Genomic DNA, 21232 nt, shown 5'->3' on the forward strand with positions numbered 1-21232 from the left:
ACGAGGGCGCGCTGGTTTATGGGACATGGGCTTCCCTCGAATTCGCCAGCACCGTCGCATCTTCACGCCGATACATCTTCGATGACGGCCCCGCATGCGCCGGAAGAGGGGGCGTGTTTGCGGTAGTATCGCGACTCTGGGACAGTGTAGGCAGAATAGGGTTGCGCTGGTGAATGTATTGTACTTCAGATGTCTCTAATCCTTCATGTCCCTCGCGCGTGTTGCGCCGCTCTGCCTGGTCACGACTGCCTCATACGAACGAGGCTTATGCGCCGATACCGGAATGTCCGACGCTGCCATTTGTATTGTACGCACGAACTTGCCGCAGGGTGACGGGAGGGGAAGTCGTCGACGATGGACGTGGACGCCCCACGGTATCGTCATGAACTCAGCATAGTTCACGCCCGAGTACCCGGAGGGTTAAGGTGCAGGAGCTCGAGAGGATGTCGTCGTTCAAGTTAAGCGTACATAGCTCACCTTTTTTGCATTATAAGGGACTTCTGTGGGGAACCTGAGGATCACTTTTCTAGGGATGATACCGTTACAGTGCAGCTTTTTTGATTGCACTTTTTGTGCGAGTGCGTCCAGAATATCGTTCGGGGAGACGCACTTCGATTTGGCAGATTGCATCTACGCGTTGTCCCGGCGTCGGGCGAACATTCGCATACATCAGTAAAGCGGGCGTTGTGCAATAACCTGGAATCTTCATAATAGATTACAGCTTGCATCATGAGGGCCAGGAGTATCATACCGTGAGGTCGCGTCCTTTCATATCACCTCGCGCTCTATTTTTTCTACTCCACACTGGACCTCTTTGGCCTTTATAGTACAACACCAGCCCGTACCGCACCGTCTGAACCGACGCCCGACGCCTGCCGCCTACGCTCGAACCCCTCCCTCGCGCAAGCCGGCGTGGGCGCGGGCGTGATTCCGGCACAAGTCGCTGTACACGTGCGGCAAAGAGGGCTCTAAGTGAGCGGGTGGGCTTACATCGGCTGGCGTATACATGGACATCCGACCACCAATCCAATCGGCGGCCTCTGTCTGTAGAAGAGATGAGGTGTAAGCAAGTAGGGCATGCGAGAGCGAGGCGCTTGCATTCTCGCGCGCCAAGACAAAAGCAAAGTCTCGGTTCTCCTCCAGCGTAGTGTAACTTGCGCTGTTCTTGAGAATCTAGCTCCGCGCAGGCTCCCTTGAGCCTCTCACCTACAGAGTGCATCGCTTGTTCATCGTCGTCCCTCCTAGCGATCCCACAAGAATGCGATCTCGTTCTCCATCTAGTCGATGGGACCCTTCTTTGCGATATGTTGTGCGTGGAGTTTCGCCAGGTCACGTTAGACCTTGCTCCTCGTGCTCTCTAGATGCTATACGGAGCCGGCAGTCGATACATGTCCTTGCCGCATGTCCTTACGCTCCTCGCACGTTTGCACTACGAGCGGTTGTGTTAAATGATTGAAGATGAGAAGGGAAAAAGTGATGTTTCACTAACCTTGACTTTATATTGTACTATACGAGCAGTAACCGCGAGTAAGGATCGGACAACCCCGGGGGAAGATCTGCCAGTTCCTCTAATGTGCGAGTACGCTGCAGCAATTCGTCCTGCAGAATTATACTGGTCATCTATCATGCCACACGGGTATTAGGCCCACCTGACGCCGCTTGACGGTGTGCCGGTGTTGGAGAATGCGGAACGGTTCCGCTTGAGCGTCGTAACCATCTCGCGCAGAGAGGCGGGCCCGGGGGTGACCCTGTCTAGATAACGAGAACGCACTATACAGGACTGAACTCCATCCTCGTACCGTAGGTTCTACCGGGCGATTGTCGGAAGGCGAGGCGTATACAGCAAGTGCGCGACGGGGATGGATGGCTCGGTGATGTGGGCGTCGCAAGCTTCGGAGCGGCTTCCGATGTGTAGCTGGTTATTAACGTTCGCGCACCTCCTACCATAACCGGAGGACGCGATACCGCTGGCGCTTAGATGTCATGCTCGGGCATGTCGGTGAACACCGTTCCTCTGCTCTTCGGAGACTTTTGACCTGGATTTGTATCCATTCACGCTTATTTTGGCGCATTTTGTTATTTTGAACCTATATGAGCAATTGAAATTCACTCTAGCACATTTCGTACAATGGGACTCTGAGCGACACAATCGAGATGAGGATGTCCTTGTTCGGTGCAGCGTTTAAAGATGCCAAATATTTCAAGAATTGCATTTCAAAGTTAATAACAGGTCCAATCCGATATTTTGTGAGAGGTACATCAATTGCAAAGGAACAGAGTGGAGGAACGGTGTTAACCGACATGCCCGAGCATGACATCTAAGCGCCAGCGGTATCGCGTCCTCCGGTTATGGTAGGAGGTGCGCGATATCCAATTGGCTTTAGCTTTATCGCTCTTGCACCGTGCGTAACGTCTTTGTATCGCTACTCCAAGTTGCTTGCCTCGCTGCCTGTACTGCGCCGTCCGGCGCGTGACACTTTCAGCTTGCATGACCTTTGTCTATATGCTCCCCTGATCCTACAAAAATCGCCTTCAGGATGTCACCCAACACCTCCCTTGGCCCTTCGAATCCCCCACAATAACATGGCTCCCCTAACCTATCGGAAACGTAAGCACAGTAGCCTTCTTGCAGAACGTTCTCATCACTTAAGTATCTAAATAGGTGTTCAGACCATTCTCGTGGCTCTCGCAAGGGGGGGAGAAGCAAAGGTCGAGTACAATACCCTGGTCGGTCAAGGTATGTCGTCGACGCGTCTCCATCTAGCAAATGTTCATCGATAACCGTATACGTAGTTCGCAATGCACTCCTACAGGACTCGCGACCTGTAGGCTCTCGTTTCAGAGAACGTATTGACGATGCTTTGAGGCGCGAAGTACAACTCTAGTCCATGCTTCTGCGATAGTCATTCTCACATGTTCTCTCAGAAACTATCCCTGCGTCTCAAAATCGTTCGTGCTCACGGAAGCCCGTCTACCATAGAGTTGACAGACGCTGGCTATCGCTAGTGAGTAATCAGCATCGACTCTTCCGGAATATGGCTTATGCAACACAGCTTCAAAGGCGTCGGGGCCGTCTCTTTGTATAAAAAAGGCGATCCCAAATTTGACCGCCTCACTGTGGACCAAGTACGTGAAACCTTCCTCGACCGGCGCGTCTTGGAGTCAACGTATACCACAGCTCGACAAAGAGATCCAGGTCCTTCGGGATGTATTGATCAGGACTCGCGAGGTCCTCCAGCGCCACCCAGCATGTCATGTCGACGTCGCGGCCGTGGAAGACATGCCCAAGCTTGTAAGTAACATTTGACGTGTTTGTCACTCAAACTGACCGTTGTACTTAGTGCATCAACCTCGTCACCCAAATTAAAACCTTAAGTGTGCAGGTGAGCGGCACACCGGATGCCTCTGACCTCATTTCACCACTAACTGCATAACGGTAGATCACTGAATTGCACAGTGCGCACTCGAGTGACCGGGCCACCATGCGCGCCCTCGGCATCAGCTTGTATTAAAGTTCGTATGCAGTTTTAATACTGGGTGCCTCCGTCATATTTGTAACCTGTGATACATGTAAATCACATGTCGTTGGGATCTGTCCCCTTCCTGTTGCCGGGATGCTAACGTCGACGTTCGACCATGGAGCCGGCGCTCTGAGTCACCAAAGTATATGAACATTACATGATCCTGACCTGACCTAACAATTAATCGAGAACAGTCACTTCTACCAGGAGGTTGTCGCGCTTAAGCTCGCCCAAGGCGAGACCTCTGAACTGGTGTTTGACCTTCCGAGTCAAGGAGAGACGGGCGTCGAGGACATTTTCGGACAGCCGGAACTACGAGGAGCGCACCACACCCACCTTTACGCCTAGCCCGGACAACAGACCGTCCGGGAAATTAGATTGACGTACCGCTATTGGTAATAATTAAGCTATAGGAACCATCTGAGGGATGACTTGCACGCAAGACGCACACGCAACATTAGCAAGTGCCCATGGATGCATATCTCTTGAGACTTGAGGCTTGAAGAGCGGCACGCAATGCATGCGAGAAACCGCCAGTGTGGCGGCGGGTGAAGACGGTGCGTCACACTGGACTGGGTGTGCCCATGAAATCGCGTGCATGAAACGGCGCGATCTCATCTGCGCTTAGGAGGCTAAGACGCCTGTGTAGGTGCAGTGTAGCGCAGTGGGCCGACTTTAAGGGGGGGGGCAGCCATAGTAGAACGCGAACCTGGTCGCGCAGCCATCGCCGCGGGCATGCACAAGGGAATGTGTCTGATTAGCACCCGTGTTTATTGACTGTTTGTTCTTTTGTTACGAAGACCGCATGCCGACCTATGCGCATGCCTGGCTGCACTTCACGTGCGTCGACGCGCATGTCTTCTCGTGTTGTCTGTTGGGTCACTTTAATGCAAAGCTTATATAATTACATTCGACGTGTGTGGCGGCCGTGAGCACGAGCGGTGTATTGCTGGTGTGTCCTGACCAGACGCACCAGCGTTATTCTCACATAAACGCTTAAGCCAGACTGACTTAATGGCGTCCGCGCAGCACCTCGTCCGAGACGTCTCACTACCCAAGGACGAGAAGGCAGTTAGGAATGCCATGACGTGAATAGGGGACCAGAGAAGTAGAGGGGCTCGCCATCGGATAAAGCGGTCCGGAAGACGGCTAGACGCGGAGGCAAACGTTGGGGATGGGGCTGAACAGGTCGAAGAATGGTACACACCAATCAAAAGAGAGGTAGGCGACTTCCGTGTGATTTGATAGAGAAAGGTTCGAGGAGATGACAGAGGAGGCGTTTGGAGGAACCATCGACCTCTGCAAAGTGAGAAGTGAAGAGGTATATGAAACGGAAGAACCGGACGCACCTTTCTCGGCGTACTCACCCAGTCCCTTCACCTGCTGAGAAACTGGGTAAATCCTTCTCCCCATACTTTACGTAGGGTCCTGAAGCTCCGGAATCGTCGCTGAATCTTGGGAAGGCCGCAAGATGCCTGCTTCCCGGGCATCTTCGCGTGGTTGATCAATCTATGCAGCGGGCTGAGTTTACGACTCGAGAATCTGGACGCAACGTTTCCAGCCACTTACTCCTCTATCATAGCAGGACTTTTGCATACCTTCTACTCGAATGCAACCTCGGCAAAGATGGATATTGAGTCTGTTGCAGCCATGCTTAGTGGCTGTTCGCGCCAACTGAGGTCAGATCGTCCAAGCAAGCGGGGTCACAACACTCGCAAACAACTCATCCGCACTGCTATCGAGCGCCCGTTCCTAGGTTCAAGTGGTCTCTCGCTACCCCGGGTCGCGTACTGCCTGCCGTCTTCGCCGCTGCACTCGCCGCTCTCTTCTCATCTTGCCCGGAATGGCTGGAATACGTACATCACTATAAGAGCCATATATGCCCATGGTATGGAGTCGCGCGCACACGGAACCGACGTTTCAAACGGAATGCTTATTGAGCGTATGCCCCCCCACCAGGACTATGCCGCCAAATCCCGAACTTCCTAGTAATGTGGAAGCTGCAATGTGCCAGGCTATCTCTACCCTCTCGTTATATCCTGCATGATGCTACCCAACCAGTATACTCCGCCACACTCGTACGGCGATATAAATCAATAGTGAGTTATGCAGCTTCCCGTCTGTAGTCCAGCTTGCTTCGGGCGTTCGACGTGTCCATGCTGATCATCTCTCTTTGAATTTCTGTCGGGGCCGGTCTTCTGCTCTGCCGCACAACGACGTCCCCGCCGCAGAAACACCAGGAAGCGCCCCAAGTCCAACCGGAGCGACAGGATCACATAGCCGATCCGCCAGGCTGGGTGCACGAGCGCGAGGAATGGAGTTGAGAGCACAATCAGGACGACGAGGCATAGTGTCAGCAACAGCAGGCAGCGCGCGAAGCGTTCGAGCAGGAACGCGAAGAGGGTAAGCACCATTGGCCCACAGCAGGCGATGCGTTCGAGCCCAAATTAACAGAAAACGACGCCATCTGCTGGAGATCGCGCACAGGATGCAAGGGATATTCTGTGCGGAGTCGCACGAGTGCTGGCGCTTCCGTGCGCACGGGACCCGGATGTACACTTCGTGACTCGGAGTTAATTATGACGGGCAGTGAATTAGCTCGAGGTGTGCCACAATTTGCTACCCGTCACAATCCATGGCCGACCAGTGAGGTTGAAGAGCATGCGCGATGTGAGCTGAAGATATTGGCTCATAAGCGAGGCTTCGAAGTACTATTTGCTCATCTCGTGCTTGCAGAACAAGAGCGAGGTAGTCGGTGACTCGTACGTTGGCTTTGACGAAACCCACCTACACCCGTCTTGGGATGACACCTTGCGTAATCCCCGACGGCCATCACAAGCTCAGGCGTACACTTCAACCGCCTTTCACTTTCCGGGACAGGGTACGTGCGTCCGCTCGATGAATGTGAGTGGTTCCATGCTGATCAGACGATCAACCAGGGAGATCGTTCTGCAGATGCCTACAGTGTATATATTCATTTGAAGAGCTTTGGGGAAGCTGTCACTCACTGATTACAGAAACACGGTGCGCAAGTACGTTAAGGAACTCGTAGTGTCTTCGAAGTCCCGTGAAGGCCGTACCTGGTCCCATCCCGAAATATGATGCTGCCACAAGAACCTGAATGTCCGGGGCAGAACGGCTGTGTCGTATCCTCAGAAATGGCAGCGGAAAACGCTCGCTGTGCCCAGTGTCGCTTGTCGCCGATGCGGGGGTGTAGATTAGTCTGCATCTAAAATCTCGAGCTTAACAACATAGTACCGGCCTTCGCGCGCGATGCCCCAACGGACGGCAGACGCACCTCGACGCGACCGCGCTAGCATTTGACTTGTATCGCCCTCTTGTTGCGTAGCGTACTCTCGCCCACGACTTAATCGCGCGCCCTGAATCCAGTTATGACATCAACATATATGACCCCGCGCTGCGACGAACACCTCGTCTACTCATTGCGCTCTACCAGGGTGAGACTAGTATAACACACTGTCCACCGATTTAGGTCTGTGGTCGTCCATTTGAACATACTAGGTACCTGACTGACTGGGACAACCCTCGTCTGACAGCTCAGTGCGGCAGTATCGGTATCGACATATCCTCTACTGAGGACGCAGCCGTCAACTTCCCCCAATGTGAGGGGACCAGTTGGCCACCAGTATGAGTAGTCGTGCTGTTGCTTACTTTCCTTTGATAGCATCTACCCCTGAACGGATGTTTTCGCATGCACGCGGGGCACCCGGACGTCCGGTGTTGTTCCGTACTATCATCCGCCGGAAACCTGCCTTAGGCATCCTAGACGTACGGGATCGCCATCTCGACGCATGCCACGCACATCGCGTACACCAAGTGATATGGCCATCACCCAGCACGCGGTGGATGCTCAGCACGTCAGCACCGTTGTAATCTCACCGCGGATCATATGTCCCTCGCGCGCAGAGAGCTTCTTAGCACGCGATGTTGTTTGCGCTGATCTCGCGCGCGGAACGTTCAAACGCTCCGAACGTGTCCATCACTGTCGCCTCTATCTAAGCTCAGAAAATTCATGGAGACCGCTTGGGAATTTCTATCATGAAAAGTCAAGTATCATACATAATGGTAAGAAAATATTGGAACGTGGAGGACTCATTCCTCACACCAGCACTGCCCAATAACGGTCATGTCGGCTTCATCAGGCCATCCATTCTGCACACGCTGGATAGGAAGAACGCCCGGAGCGACTGACAGAGCTAACCCACAAAAATTGGCGTACACCGTCTCGCGACCGTTCTCCAGCGAATGCGAGCTTGAGTCGGTAGGCCGCAATTTTGCTTGGGCTATGTCATCCATGAGCCCCCAGAACTCTTCCTCCAGGCAAAATTTGATTAGCACGTCATCCCCAGCACTGGTTGGCTTCCACCTGATTGTGCGCGTGTTCTGGGAAGATCTGGTTTTAGTAACATGGACACGGAGATTCGCAAGAGACCAACCTCGTCGCTCGAAAACGACGAGCTGTTGACAAGTGCAGATGCGATCAGCCGTCCGGGAAATTCGCAGAGGGGGCATGGACTCTTTCGAATGAACAATGCGGCTATCAAAACCAATATCAGCATGTAGCCACACACACAGGCGTCAGCTACTCACTGGTTCCATCATCGTCGAAATGTACTAAGAGGAGCGCACAGAAATCCCACTTGACTTCGCTCGGATCAGTCGTATTCCCGCAGAGCGAATAAGTGCACGCTGTTGTGGCGAATAGAGGTGATATATCGCTTGATTACACCCTCCAATTAGCCAGGAACAAACTAAATCGAACGGTCACTCACTTCGGTGGAGCCATGCTCACAGGACAGCCTGAGGTTTTCCAGGACGAGCGTTTGAATAGTATGGACGAAACACACCTCTATGGGCTTCAGCTTATATGTGCATATCGATACCAAACAAAAGGTAGGCATGCGAAGCAAGCGATCAAAGGCACATTGGGTGAGTATGCGAACGCACTTTGCCACTCAGGCGTCTGCCGCCGTGTTTCGACGTCCAAAGGTCTTAATTATCGCCGTTGAGCATCCACGCCCAAAGCTATTGTTTGTAATCAGCATGATTTAATTTAGATTAAAAACAGAGATAAAGAATCTTCTGGTCCAAACTGATACTCTGGAAAGTTGCAAAGCGAATGACCGAGCTTGAGGGCCTGATGCCAGATGGGACATAGCGATATATTAGACGCCCGCTTGCGAGGAGAAACGCTCAAACGTCCAACCAAACGTTCACATCACGCGTTCACCGAGACCAAACACGGTTTCGTACACACACTCTCCGGCTGGCAAAGGCTGTCCTCGCACGCGTACGCGTTGCACGCTCGCTCGCGGTCTGGCCATACGTCGGACAATCAAAGGTTTCAAGTCGGTTATGTTCGCACATACGCTGAAAATGCCTTTGTCAGACCCCCATATAAGTTCTATGCATGCATAACGGACGCAGCGATTGCACAATATACGCTTCCGGCGCTCTCTAGCAGCTCTACAACTTACACCAACGTTATCTTCTCTCTTCGATTGCCTGTATGGATCCGCCGCACCATTCAGCTGAGGACGGCAGTGAGTATTGACTATTTCCTTTTAAATCACGGAGTGCGTTCTGCTGGCTGACTCCCTCAATCCCAGTGCAGAACTATTGGAAGCTATACGAGTCTAATCCATGGTCTTCTGATGCCATGCATCCTGAGTCGTCCACACGCCCACGAACTGAGCAGCCTTGGTCTGGTAAGTGTATACAAATATCACCGTTGTGCTCGCCCACATTGTTATCATAGCTGCTGATGACGCGTCCGCAGTACATGGTGCGTGAGCTTGCATTTATTCATAGCACACGCGTAATTTCTCATGGTCCGTGTGGCTTTTAGAGACAGCACAGTATGCCGCCGACGGTTTGCAGCAGGGCGCTTTTGGCCCGGTAAGCTATCCAACCTCCTCTCCAGACCCTCTAGATCTGATTGATATACGGAATCCCACGACAAGGCGTGGGAGCGGCATTCACAGGAGCCTCTTTTCTCCGCCGCGTCGTATGGAGAAAGCCACCGCCAAGGTCATGAAATTGGCCCTGTCCCGCAAGACTATCACGGGAGACACGATGATCGGGAAACACATAGCCCGACCACTATCCCCGCACATTCTACAAATTGGGCGATGCCGGGTGGCTTTGGCGACGACGGCACATTCATGGAGCAGGAACGTCTTCACAATTCGCGCGCAGACACCCCTGGAGAACACGAAGCCGTCTACTACGATCGCGTCCGCTCTGAGGGATATTCTGAGGACTATAGGGGCGCAGAAGCTGGTCCCAGCGGTCATCGAAGGGACTCCGACGATGACTACAGCCACGCAGATGACGAAGACTCCCTCTTCGACGGAGAAGAGCGCGAGTCGATCTACGATGAGATGATGGAGGACTTTGACGAACATCCTGCACCGAGACACGCCGGTGAAATGCATTCAGACCATGAGTTTCCAGCCCCTCCTGCTGGAGCAAGCCAGTCGAAGAGTGTCTTACAATCGCGTGGATACATTTCATTCGGTACTCGTGGTCCCAAGTACGCCGTATGTTCACAAGTCTCAACCCTTGGGCTGACGTTTGGCCGCAGGTCTGGTGTGGAGGATCTGGATCTTTCGTCATCAACACCCCTGCAAAATGTGCATGCTGGGGCACCCCGGGGAAATCTCTCGTATGTTCCCTTTTCTTGCTTTTGACAGCAGTTGACCATATCGTACAGCTCATCTTACTCAATGAGCGTGGATTCGGCGCACTCCGATGATGCGCAGCCAAGGTCGGATCTGCCATCCGGCAATCCCGTGGCAGCCTTTCGTTCGTTTGAAGGCTACGCTCAATCTGCTATCCACAACAAGTGAGATTGCCAATTCCGTTCATCCAGTGGGATGATGTACTGACCATGGCATCATACGTAACGTCTTCGGATCTCGGCACGACCGTCAAAGTCCTCCCAACTTGCGCACTTATTCCATACCGGTGTACGTCCTTGGATCTTATTCTACTTGAATGTGGCTTCGAACCGCGTATTAATCTGTTCCACCAGCGCACCAGCCACCGGACAGCAATATATGTATCCAGGAGTGAGCCTAAATATGCCGGGCGGTCCTCACGTTCCGTCGACCTCGCAAACAAACCAGGCGCGCCAATCTGACGCAATGGCTCCGTCCGGAAGCAAGCGCTTTCGATCGCCGACCAGTTCTATCACAAGCTCGTCGTATGCCAGGCGCAAATTCGGGAAAAAGTTGAGGTTTGATCCACTGGCTGAGGTTCCTGCGGCCCAGCATGAAACTCCTCCTAAAGTGCTCCGTGCTCAACAGGCTATGGCAGAGGTATGCATACGGAGGCGGCTTAGTGACTAAGCATCGACGCTGACTCCTCTGATCGTAGGGGATTAGTGACACGAGCAGTGAGACTGGAAGGACTCCCCCGCATACCGAGCAGGCCGTGGCAGAGGTGCGTGCATGTTAGCACCTTGACGAGATAGCTCCCGTGTTCATACGTGTACTGCGATAGGATCTCACTGGTATGAGATCGGGAAGGATGTCCCGTCAGCGGGGAAGGAATACCGTAGCCGCTGAGTCCTCGTTTCAGGCCAGTCAGCATTACAGAGGGGCCCCTATACCTGGAAATCAATCGCCGTCATCCTCCAACGGCCGGGGCGGTAGCGGATTTCCCCACGTAGAGCCTCGATTCAGAGCGGCTCCAGCCACAGCCGCCCAGCACGCCAACCCTTTTGTACGTCGATGAACTTTCTTTATGCGGAACGCTCTTCCGATTCTCACGCAGACATGATGACAGGACACTCCTGCGAGCCGAGGAGAGGTTTCAGAACTACGACACACCCTAGAGAACCTCGCCGGTGTCTTCAGGGAGTTCTCTACCTCAGCCATGGACATGCTCACGCAACTGGCGCAGTCCCAGTCCAATCCGGTCATCGGGCTCCAGCGTGGACGGTCTGGCGGAAGGTCTGGGACCAATGGTGGCTCATCTGGAGATGGGTATGGTGCACATGACCCGAATGGATCCCCGCCACCCCAGCGGAAGCGGCAAAGGACCCCCGTACGTCGTACGGACGCGGAGTGCACGTTGTCTGTACGTCAGGCATTTATGTGACTGCGGCTGACTTGCTGATCTTTCATGCAGTGTGAAGTGCAGGTATACGCACGCGCACTGATGGGTCGCCCTAATGCCGATTCTCCCTTTCCCCCTACGTGTCTGGCGACGCCCGACGAAGCCAAACGCTTTGAACAGGCCGGAGATGGGGCACACTGCTGTGACCTGGCCACATTCCGCATCAACATCAATACGGGCGCCCATAACCGATGGAACAGGTCTGCTGCGCGCGTGTTCGTCCGCGGATTCTTGCAAACGGGAGAGTTCGAATGCGAGGACGGTAAGAAGATCTACGAGGCGTTCATGACCCACGTCCGGACACTTCGCAAGAAGTACCGCGAGATCGGAATGTCCAAAACCACTGCGAAGAGCAAGAAGAAGGACGCGAATCGTTACCAGCGCAAAGTGACGGTAAGATTGACAGTCAGGTATACGACCTTTTTGCTGATTGCATATAGAGCTACTATCGGCGACGTCGTGTGACCTCGAAGCACGCACATCTCAAACCCCATCTTCCTATGCTCGAGAGCCTCGGGATCGATGGGATGAGCTCTGACGAATCGGACGAGGAAGACGGTGTCAAGCAGTACCGCATTCGCAAGAAGTCCTGGCGGGCAGAGCCTTTGACGTCCTGGTTGAGGGGTATGGATGCTGTCGACGCTATCACGAACGTAAACACTCGGGGCAACAAGCCGCGCAGGCGAGTACAAAGCAATCAGGTTGACGATTCACGCCCGCCGGTGCGTAACCTGCCGAAGAGTGCGTACGACCCGGTATGGTATGCTCGACTGGGTGACTTTGCGCGCGAGGATCTACAGGCCACCGATGAAGATTATCAGTTTTACCACCACGACAGCGTATGGCGGTGAGTTTTTGTTTTGTTTGATCCTATGGTACCCAGCACTGATGCACAGTGTTGTTAGCGCCCTGATCGCACACACCGCCCAGCTCAATCGCCCAGGACCTTACGTTTAGGCTATCCGACCATGCATGCTGGCTTCTCTCTAGACTCTGCAGTTTCGATTCGCATAGTACATCTGGATCCAAGATTATTCGGGAGACCGCGAGATCCTCACTTCGGCGCAGCTCTCTCTTACCGTGCGCTGTAGTATTGGAATGGGCTTGACACTCTGTGTACTATCATGTTTATACCGTTCATGTCATTATTCCCGTTTGTTGTTAGTCATATGGCTTGGCATAATATAGTGTGGCATGGTCATTTTGCTTAGATATAATTATTCAGCGTCGTATCCGCGATGTCTCCAACTTGAAGTAAATCTGAATGTCTTAGTAAGGGGCCAGCTCAAGGGATGCTTTATGTAAGTCGACATCGCCTCGTCGAGCAGCCTGTCGTAGCGATGTGTGCAGGATGGGCCGTGCAGTGACTAGCAGGTTCGGGAGCAGATAAGTTTGGTCTGTTCGCGTCTGGTCGTGTACGTGACTCGGACGTGCATCTCGTGGCCGCATCACTTGGTGCTACTTTGGTCTACTTTGGTGCGTAACCGGGATATGCCGGACGCGTTGTTCATCGATCATCTCCCCGAGTATGGCTCTCTACTATCCAACTACCACCATTGCCTCGTCTTTTTTGCTCAACCGTCTATTCCAACATTCTAGCCAATAGCGCAATCGGTATAGGCCAACAAATCATCTTACTATCTCGGTTCTGGACAGCAAAAACCAGCGATTGCAGCAACATCCCACATCCATCATCCACCCCTGTATATCTCCTGCCACACCTTCTGGGAGTCTGCTGCGTGTCACCATCTACAGAGGAAACAGTTGGCATGGCCTCCAGATGAGCTCCCTCGGACAGCCAAACCCCTTCCAGTCTCAGGCGCTTCCGGAGGTTGCAGGGTTACGGAAACTGGCACAGGACTGGTGAGCGTATCAATATAAAGCAGTACGTGCGGACATGCAGCTCGGGTAGATGCACTCATTTGGTACCGCTATCCAGACAGCCTGCATGCGGAGATGCTTTTAGAGATGAGCACCGCGCATAGCTGGCTGACTGGGAATGGTCAAAGAAAGGAACCCCGGCCTTCGTGTAAACGACTGGCTGAGGACGGTCATGTGCCATGGATGGGATAAGCACAAGTAGCGGGCAAAGGTATGTTTGAATCAGGACCAAGCCGACATTCTCACTAGACGCAAGCTGATTAGTGCCCAGCCGCTGAAAGCCCCTTTGTCGCTGTGCTCGTACTAAAGGCGGGACGCACATGCATACGCTCACCAGTCCATCTTCGTCAGCCTTTCGCTATACCGGTCTTCAGTATGAAACTACCGACCAACAAATCGCGCTCACTTCGTATCCAATGCCATCCCAAGTTGAAAGTATGTAGGATCGCTTGACTTTTTTCTTCTTGCTTTCGCTAATCGTACTTAGATCGATCCTCCGACGACTCTTAAAGCGCTCTACTATGGGTCTCAATCAGCCCATCCTTCTCTGGTGGATGTGGTGACCGTTATCCAGCGTCGCGGTAATGCGCAACCTACGAAGCCCTTCCCTGCACTCGAATGTGTCCTCGGCACTACGACCCCCATCCACGAATGCCTGGTGGAATGCATCGCTGATTCTGGGTCGAGGACCTTTATCGTCGCCATACAGGAGCGGCCGGGAACACCAAACGCAACGCTCATCGAAACCCTGCGACTACCTGGCGAGGATTGGTGCATGGAGGTGATAGTGATGCAACTAGGACCAGATGGGTCTGTAGTGGACTTCGGCAGCGGTGGGGACCAGCTGAATCTTGCCAAAAACGCTGTTTGCCGGTACGTCGTCTTTCGTCCACGAGATCTACGTGGTGAGTTAACTGCTCACCACGTATCCGGCCAGCCTGCTTGCCCAGATCCATCATCTGTTGAGGGTCGAGAGCGAGATCGGTCAACCATTCCTCTTCCCTGCGAACCTCCGTGTTGATTCTGCTGCGCCCGTTCGGCGCTGATAGGATTTCCTCAGCGCCGTGCACGGGCAAGGCATAATAGGTTGATGTATACCTGTTACATAGTCTCCAAACCTCAGTTTCTTCGCCCGTTATCTGCGCTTGCCATAAGTAATCAAGTCTGTCATTGTGGCGCCGCAGGTGGGTGGTTGTGAGTATGGTGCCGTACGGGGGTACCTTAAGCTGTAATTTCTCATCTCGGTCTGACAAACGTTGTACTCACTGCCGTTGTACGCGTCCCACCTGCGCTTGTTAAGTTAGAACATGCGCAGGGGGGAGGTGTGCTAAGCATCAGGTTCGAAGCTTACCCCGTGAATACGACGCGTATCGTGCCCTCGACATACATCCCGTCCCGCATGAGGCGCACAGACCGTCGGTGCACACGTCGCACTCGATGGACTTGCCTCGTTCGACGCGTACCCCACATGACGCCCCCCTTGCGCCCGCAACGCGCATCCACCAAGGATAGGGTGCTTGGGTAGAACGCGGGACAAATGTGCGATGCCTACGCTCGCTACGCGCTGCTTACCACACGCGTTGAATATGCGAGCACGAGGAGTACGATGGTATCCTGTTAGGTGAGCATGTGTCAATTCTTTGGGGAGAGCGGCTCACTGACGGGGGCACAGCTACAGACAACTCAATCGCGGAAGGGCGCGTTTGGGGCCAACACTACGGTGGCCTTTTTCATGTACATATTGACCAGAATATGTTAAGGTAATGAGCCAGCACGAAATAACGCAGAGATGTCCATACGGCGCCGCGAGATACGGACATACGCGCTACGGTGGTTGTGCTCGCTGCTTCGCACACACACGCTTTCTCCTCCACAGTCGTCGCGCCCAAGACTTTACCTTCAACGACCCACTACAGAAATCCACGACGTCGCGCCGTCCCTTGTCGCGGCCCTTAAATACCAGGTGTTACGGCCTCGTTGCGGCGACTCGCTCTTTCTCCTTTACCACCACCACCGTCACTACCACCACCGTCGCTGCTGCCACCCTCATCACAAGTCATCAACATGCCCGTCGCCTACGCGCTCATCAAGCCGCTGTATATGGTGAGCCATTCGGACGTTGCGGATATGAAGTATTGTAACTCGCGTTTAGGCTATGCAAAGCGTGATGTGTGGGGATACGGCTGCTCCGCGGGGGGCCAATTTCGATCACTTCGTCCAGGCGCGTACTACGCCCACATCCAGGCGCATAACGCTCACTCTTGTGCAGGCCTTGCAAGTTCTTGGGTTCACGCCGAGGGTCGTTGCGCAGCCCCAGGTCGTACTCTTGGACCCGCCGACGGGGTTCAATCAAGAAGCCGGCCCGTTGCAGCTGGTGCGTCCCAACGCAGGGCAACTTTGGTACTCTTTCGAGCACGCGGAGTAAGTCATTCGGATATGCCTCATAAACATCGCACGGTCTTACGGTGCCCGAAGGGTTGCGCACGCTTTAGAGGAGCGGTACGGGCTCACCGGAAGTTCTTTCATTGAGCTTCCGGGTGATCTGCTGCCCGGGATCAACGGGTTCGTCATAGCTGCAGGCGGAGGGCTGTAGGTTGTTCGCCGCGCCCAATCGCGCAAGTTCTTGATGTGAGCGAGTATGGGAATCCCGAAAAGTAATGTATATAACACGCTACTCCGAGTCATACGTTCGAGATCAGCTTGTATGGACCTTCCGAACCGCGTGTGCTGTCCCGGGGGGTGTATTACAGTACCGCAAAACTATGCGGGTACATGGCAGGGCGATTGCTAGAGCGAAAGCGCATACACAGGAGAGGGACGATCGCGACGAGCGCCTTGAGGAGGGAATCGCAAATGGACATGCGCAGTCCTTCGTCGGTGCGGCAAGCAATGTTTCCGATATATGCTCGCTGCTGCCGTCGTGCGGGTAGTAGCCAATGTCCGAGTGCTTAGCCAAGGGTCGAGCGATGGGGGCTCGAGCGATGGAACGGGGACGTGGGCAATCAAGATAAGAGCGCGCGCGCTCTCGTCTGCGACGCAGAGACCGAACGTTGAACGTAGGGGGTCGGGCGAAGGAGATGACGATGACGAGCGTTATGGAGGGAGATGGAAGGGGCAACCAAATAGCAGTGAAGTAGACATACTGTTTGAACCTCGAGCAGTCACTCGATTCATGCATCCCTCCCTGTCACTCGATTCATGCGTCCTTCCCTGTCACTCCATCTGGTGCGTCCCCCTTGAGTGGGCTTGTTGTAGTGTCTGTGGATCAGGCGAACATCTAGCATCTCGGCGTATACGCAGATCCAGAGGGAGTTGGGATCGAGAATGAGTCGGATGCATGATAGATGGCCGATCGGTGAAGAGATGATCGACTCCGATCGGTGGAGAGTGGGGGCGATCGGGAAGACCATGGGCTCGGAACCGGGTGGCTGTGAAAAAGTGTACGCGACGGTGCCTTGCGTTAACGTGCCGGAGCCGATGTTCGCATCCGGCGTTAGGCGCTTTTCGGAATCTCCTCGTTCCTCCCTTGAGCCGGCGCCCCGTCCTTCGACGACCTCTCAGCCCGCGCATACATTGCGGCCGCGTGCATAGATCCATACTATCTTCATTACAGTATTCGCACTGCATGTAAGCGTACAGCTCATACGGAGGGGATCTGCGCTCACAAAGCTTGTTTAGATGGGCACCGAAATCTCTTCGCCCTGCTCGCGGACTCCTCCGGTGTCCTTTCCAAACGCGAATATGGCGTACATACAACCTATGTGATGACGCACACGCGCATACAGTCCTGAGCCCGTCGTACGCCCCGCTGCAAGTTGTCCACCGCGCTGGGACGCCCAGATCACAATTTCTCGTCCTCCCGCCCGGTCCCCCACGTGAACGTGCGGCCTAGTGTCGCAAGACGCTGCAGATAGCATAGGCGCACATACGGGTGCGTCCGCAGGCTAGTCGGACGCGAACCGCACTAATTATCCCCGATTTACTAGTGCTCGGCGCCGAAGAATACGCATACCGCACGCGGCCGCGCCCGTACAGACCTCTCCGTCTGGATTCTACCTCGCGGGGGCACGCCTCGTTGCTCGCAACAACTCGCGCGGCAAACAACGAGGGTGGCCGCGCCCACGCTGCATCGTTTCCGCGGCTGCGCCTCACAAGCTATCGCTCGCGCCCCGCCTCCTCGCCGTTCCCTACGCCTCCCAGACCACGATGGTGCGCTTCAGTGTACTAAGACACATCCACCCACGCAGTATCAGCGCAATACGCGCAAACCATATTCGCCTCGTGTTCGCGCCGTCGCATGGGCCCGCAAGACAAAGTCGCGCGTCGCAGTCCGCCATCCTCGTTTCCCGCTCCGGCCCTCCGCCCACACGGGCCTTCGAACAACCACAACCGAACGCCGCCGCTTCCAAACGCGTACGAGCACCTCGACATTTCGACATTTTCGGCATTCTCGCTGTTTACAGGCAGACATACAGGCAAAATCGCGCGTCCCGGCTCGCCCTCTCCTCCTCTCCCCGCGCGCTTTGAACACAGCACGCCCACGCACGCCCATGACCGTGCCCTACTGCGTTCCAGCGCGTACGCGCACATCGGCCGGCCTACCTTTTGCCCACGCCGTCCATGTCGCGTCCTGACGCCGCTCCCCGCGCCCTCGGAAACGCGACGACGCACGCCCAAGCCCCATGGCGAGTCTCGGCGTACCGGGGGCAGGATCAGATCGCGTCGGGGTCGCGCCGTGTCGTGCGCGGCGACGAGCCGCGACGCGCGTTTGGCGGCGACTTCGACAGGGACGCCCATGGGGACGAGCACGAGCATGCTGGCACGTCTAGGGCTGTTGCTGGGCACGCCAGGACCACCCGGGTCGACCAGCTCGAGTCGGCGCAATCGCCCCGGCGTCGCATTCACGGGCTGCAAGGTACGCGGTTGCGCCCTCCATGACGCTCGTTACTCACCTCCACCCGCCAGTTCATCCGCCCCATGTCGCGTTCTGCGCCCCCAGTCCCGCCCTCGTCGTGTGCGGGAGACGCTCCAGCCATCGACGGCAAAGGCGCCGCAGACACGGGGCCTGGGGCGTGCATGGGCATGTCGCGGGAGGGCGGGTGTGCAAGACGGCGACTTGCACCCTCAGTGTGCCGCGCCTGCGCGTACCCGCGTCGCGTAGTACACGTACATTGCTATTCTACGATTCCCGCCTCCGCCCCGCCCGCGCCTCTGCCCGCCGATCCGGCCCTCCCTCACTTTCCATGCCGCTATCTGTGCTGTCGCATCCCGTTGGCTCAGCCGAGACGCACCGCAGCCCGCCCTCATGCTCACCGTCGATCCCGATTCGCCACTGCTGACACCTGGTGTGGACGACAGCCCGGAGCTGGATAGGTGAGTTGATCAGTACGCGCTAATCGACGGACGTCCACGATGGCTTACGGGGTGTTGGCCAGAACGGGCGGCGGGGCCTGCTAGCACATGCAGCAAGACGGCGGTGCGCGCCGCGTCGTTCACGGACAGCGCGCCGCTCGTCGACTGGGAGAACGCACCGCGAGGATGATGGTGCCCTCGTGGGAGGAGCTCGCGCAGACGACCTCGACGACGTCGGCGGGGGCTTACGTGCCGCGTGCGCGACGGTCCCGACATCGATGTGGAGACGGCGGTCTAGTCGTTGGCGACACCCACCCGATGCGCCGCGCTGCGATGAGCCGAGTCTGCCGCGCCGCGCCGCACCTGCGCATCGACGTTGCGGGGACGGCGATATACGACGCGGCCAGAGCGGGTTGTGGGACGAGGGCGCCGCGATCTCATCTCCTGGAAACCCAAATGCGCTCGGCCACCAGGGCCGCCGACGCGAGAGACACGACGACGGAGTGCGAGTGCGGGTGGGGGTACATCGAGCTGCTCGCCTCGTGCGCGCGTCCGGGCCACAACTGCATCCTTTCCGGCCATGTACATAGATACCTCTGCTCACCTGCGTCTCATCCGCTCGTCGGCTGCGCCCACCGTCTAGGCGCCTCATTCCCGCCGCTCATCACGTCACACCTTCTCCCCCGCGCGAAGTCATAGGAAGACGTTCGTCGGCTGCGACTGGCTTGTCCCGTTGTCGTTTGTCCCGATGTGCACACTGTGCGGAACACGCGCCGTCAGAAGCATGACAACATGCTCGAGCTGCAACCGCCCCACTCACCGATCGGCGTCGCGCGGCGCACGGCCGATGCGCCTCCCAGTTATGCAGAGGTCGTCTTGGTGTGTCCGCGACGGCTATCCTAATCCCAGCTCGGAACCTGCGAGGTGAGGTGAACAGCAAGCTCGTATCGCGAAATGGCGCTGACTCACCGCTGTCGTAGCAAACACACTGTGTGATGCAACGAGGAAATCCCGGGGTTAGTCTTGTTATGCCTCCGCTGTAGCCCATATTGACGTACCGTGATTGACGCTAGGCCTCCTCGAGTCGCACAAGGGCGCGTACGCGTGATCGTGGCGAGGCGCAGCGCGCTGGAGCGACTGGGGGTGTGCGAGGCGGGTGCTGGGCGCCCGGGGACGAGGGCGGGATGATGCAGGGGCCCCGACGTCGTACTTACCCGTCACGGGCTGTGAGGTACGCGGTCGCGCCCCCTACGACCCACGTCACTTACTCTGGCCCGTCAGCTCGCGTACGCGCCGCCCCGCGCCTTGCACGCCCGCTCCCGCCCTCGTCGCCTGCGGGAAGCGCCCCAGCCGTCGAACATGCCACCATCGACAGCAAGGGCGCCGCAAACTCAGGAGCGTGCACAGCGCTGCCGCGGAACGGCGGGAGCGAGAGACGACTCGTCCCGGGCTGTGTGGGGCTAGCCTTGCTATGCGCCCGCGTGCGCCGCGTCTCTGCGCGCCATCCCCACTCCTGGCTCTCCCCTGCCGCGTACGTACATCTGTAATTAATCTACGAGTTTCCCGCCCTTACCCAGCCCCGGCCCCGCTCCCCCGCCGTTCCGCCCCTCCCGTGGTGTCCACACTGTTGCATGCCATCGCTCCTCATCTCTGCCACACAGCGCGGCGCGCACTCGTGCTTACCGGCGTACATATCTGATTCCCGATTCGCTGCTGTCGAGAGGCGTGGCTCCCGCCTTGTGTGGACGAGGGCCCGGATCTGGACATGTGAGTTTGTCAGTACGCGCGAAGCGATAGTCGTTGGCGATGGCTTACGAATGTTGGCTAGTGGGGGGTACTAGCACATGCAGCAAGACGGCCGTGCACGCCGCGCTAGTGCCGTGTCTTCGTCGGCTTGCAAAACGCACGGCGAGGACGACCGCGCCCTCGCGAGAGAGTCAGAGAATCCCGCGCAGACGACCTCGACGGTGTTCGCGGCGACTTACGTACCGTACGCGCGACCCGACCCCGACATGGAGACGGCCACCCAGTCGTCGGCGCCACGTGTGCGAGTTCGCGCGACACGCCGCGCTGCAACAAGTCGAGTCTGCCGCGCTCCGCCTCTGTCTCAGCGGGGAGGGTCACGGACGACGTGTGCGCGCGGCACACGTCCTGGTGCCCTCGCGATACGAGACAAGCGCCGCGAACTCATCCCTGGAAGCCGAACACGCCCGGACGCTGGGATTGCCGACGCGAGAGACATGACGAGGGCGGGTGAGAGCATGTCGAGCTGCCTGCCCCGTGCGCGCGTCCGGGCTGCGGCCGCCTCCTTTCTGATACATGTACATAAATAC

At 56.1% G+C, this 21232-nt stretch overlaps 5 protein-coding genes across 5 annotated transcripts; all 5 read left to right on the forward strand.

Annotated features, from left to right (window-relative positions):
- Nucleotides 1–2583: 2583 nt before the first annotated feature.
- Nucleotides 2584–3512, forward strand: TRAVEDRAFT_51043 (uncharacterized protein; the record flags this gene model as incomplete). The annotated part of the gene is made up of 8 exons (XM_008043781.1): nt 2584–2608; nt 2663–2737; nt 2794–2873; nt 2926–3005; nt 3054–3126; nt 3179–3292; nt 3342–3383; nt 3441–3512. 8 exons carry the CDS (start codon nt 2584–2586, stop codon nt 3510–3512), a joined length of 561 nt encoding a protein of 186 aa, XP_008041972.1.
- An 8196-nt stretch (nt 3513–11708) lies between these two features.
- On the forward strand, nt 11709–12517 carry TRAVEDRAFT_130578 (uncharacterized protein; the record flags this gene model as incomplete). The annotated part of the gene is made up of 2 exons (XM_008044052.1): nt 11709–12076; nt 12109–12517. 2 exons carry the CDS (start codon nt 11709–11711, stop codon nt 12515–12517), a joined length of 777 nt encoding a protein of 258 aa, XP_008042243.1.
- A 1405-nt stretch (nt 12518–13922) lies between these two features.
- On the forward strand, nt 13923–14593 carry TRAVEDRAFT_51045 (uncharacterized protein; the record flags this gene model as incomplete). Its single annotated transcript, XM_008043782.1, has 3 exons — nt 13923–13982; nt 14035–14420; nt 14485–14593. 3 exons carry the CDS (start codon nt 13923–13925, stop codon nt 14591–14593), a joined length of 555 nt encoding a protein of 184 aa, XP_008041973.1.
- Nucleotides 14594–15611: 1018 nt separating this feature from the next.
- On the forward strand, nt 15612–16140 carry TRAVEDRAFT_51046 (uncharacterized protein; the record flags this gene model as incomplete). Its single annotated transcript, XM_008043783.1, has 3 exons — nt 15612–15650; nt 15700–15968; nt 16023–16140. 3 exons carry the CDS (start codon nt 15612–15614, stop codon nt 16138–16140), a joined length of 426 nt encoding a protein of 141 aa, XP_008041974.1.
- Nucleotides 16141–18167: 2027 nt separating this feature from the next.
- Nucleotides 18168–20007, forward strand: TRAVEDRAFT_51047 (uncharacterized protein; the record flags this gene model as incomplete). Its single annotated transcript, XM_008043784.1, has 2 exons — nt 18168–18462; nt 19973–20007. The coding sequence occupies 2 exons, from the start codon at nt 18168–18170 to the stop codon at nt 20005–20007; spliced, it is 330 nt and encodes a 109-aa protein (XP_008041975.1).
- Nucleotides 20008–21232: the final 1225 nt, after the last annotated feature.

The sequence above is a fragment of the Trametes versicolor genome (genome assembly GCF_000271585.1).
Source record: "Trametes versicolor FP-101664 SS1 unplaced genomic scaffold TRAVEscaffold_10, whole genome shotgun sequence".
NCBI lineage: Eukaryota > Fungi > Basidiomycota > Agaricomycetes > Polyporales > Polyporaceae > Trametes > Trametes versicolor.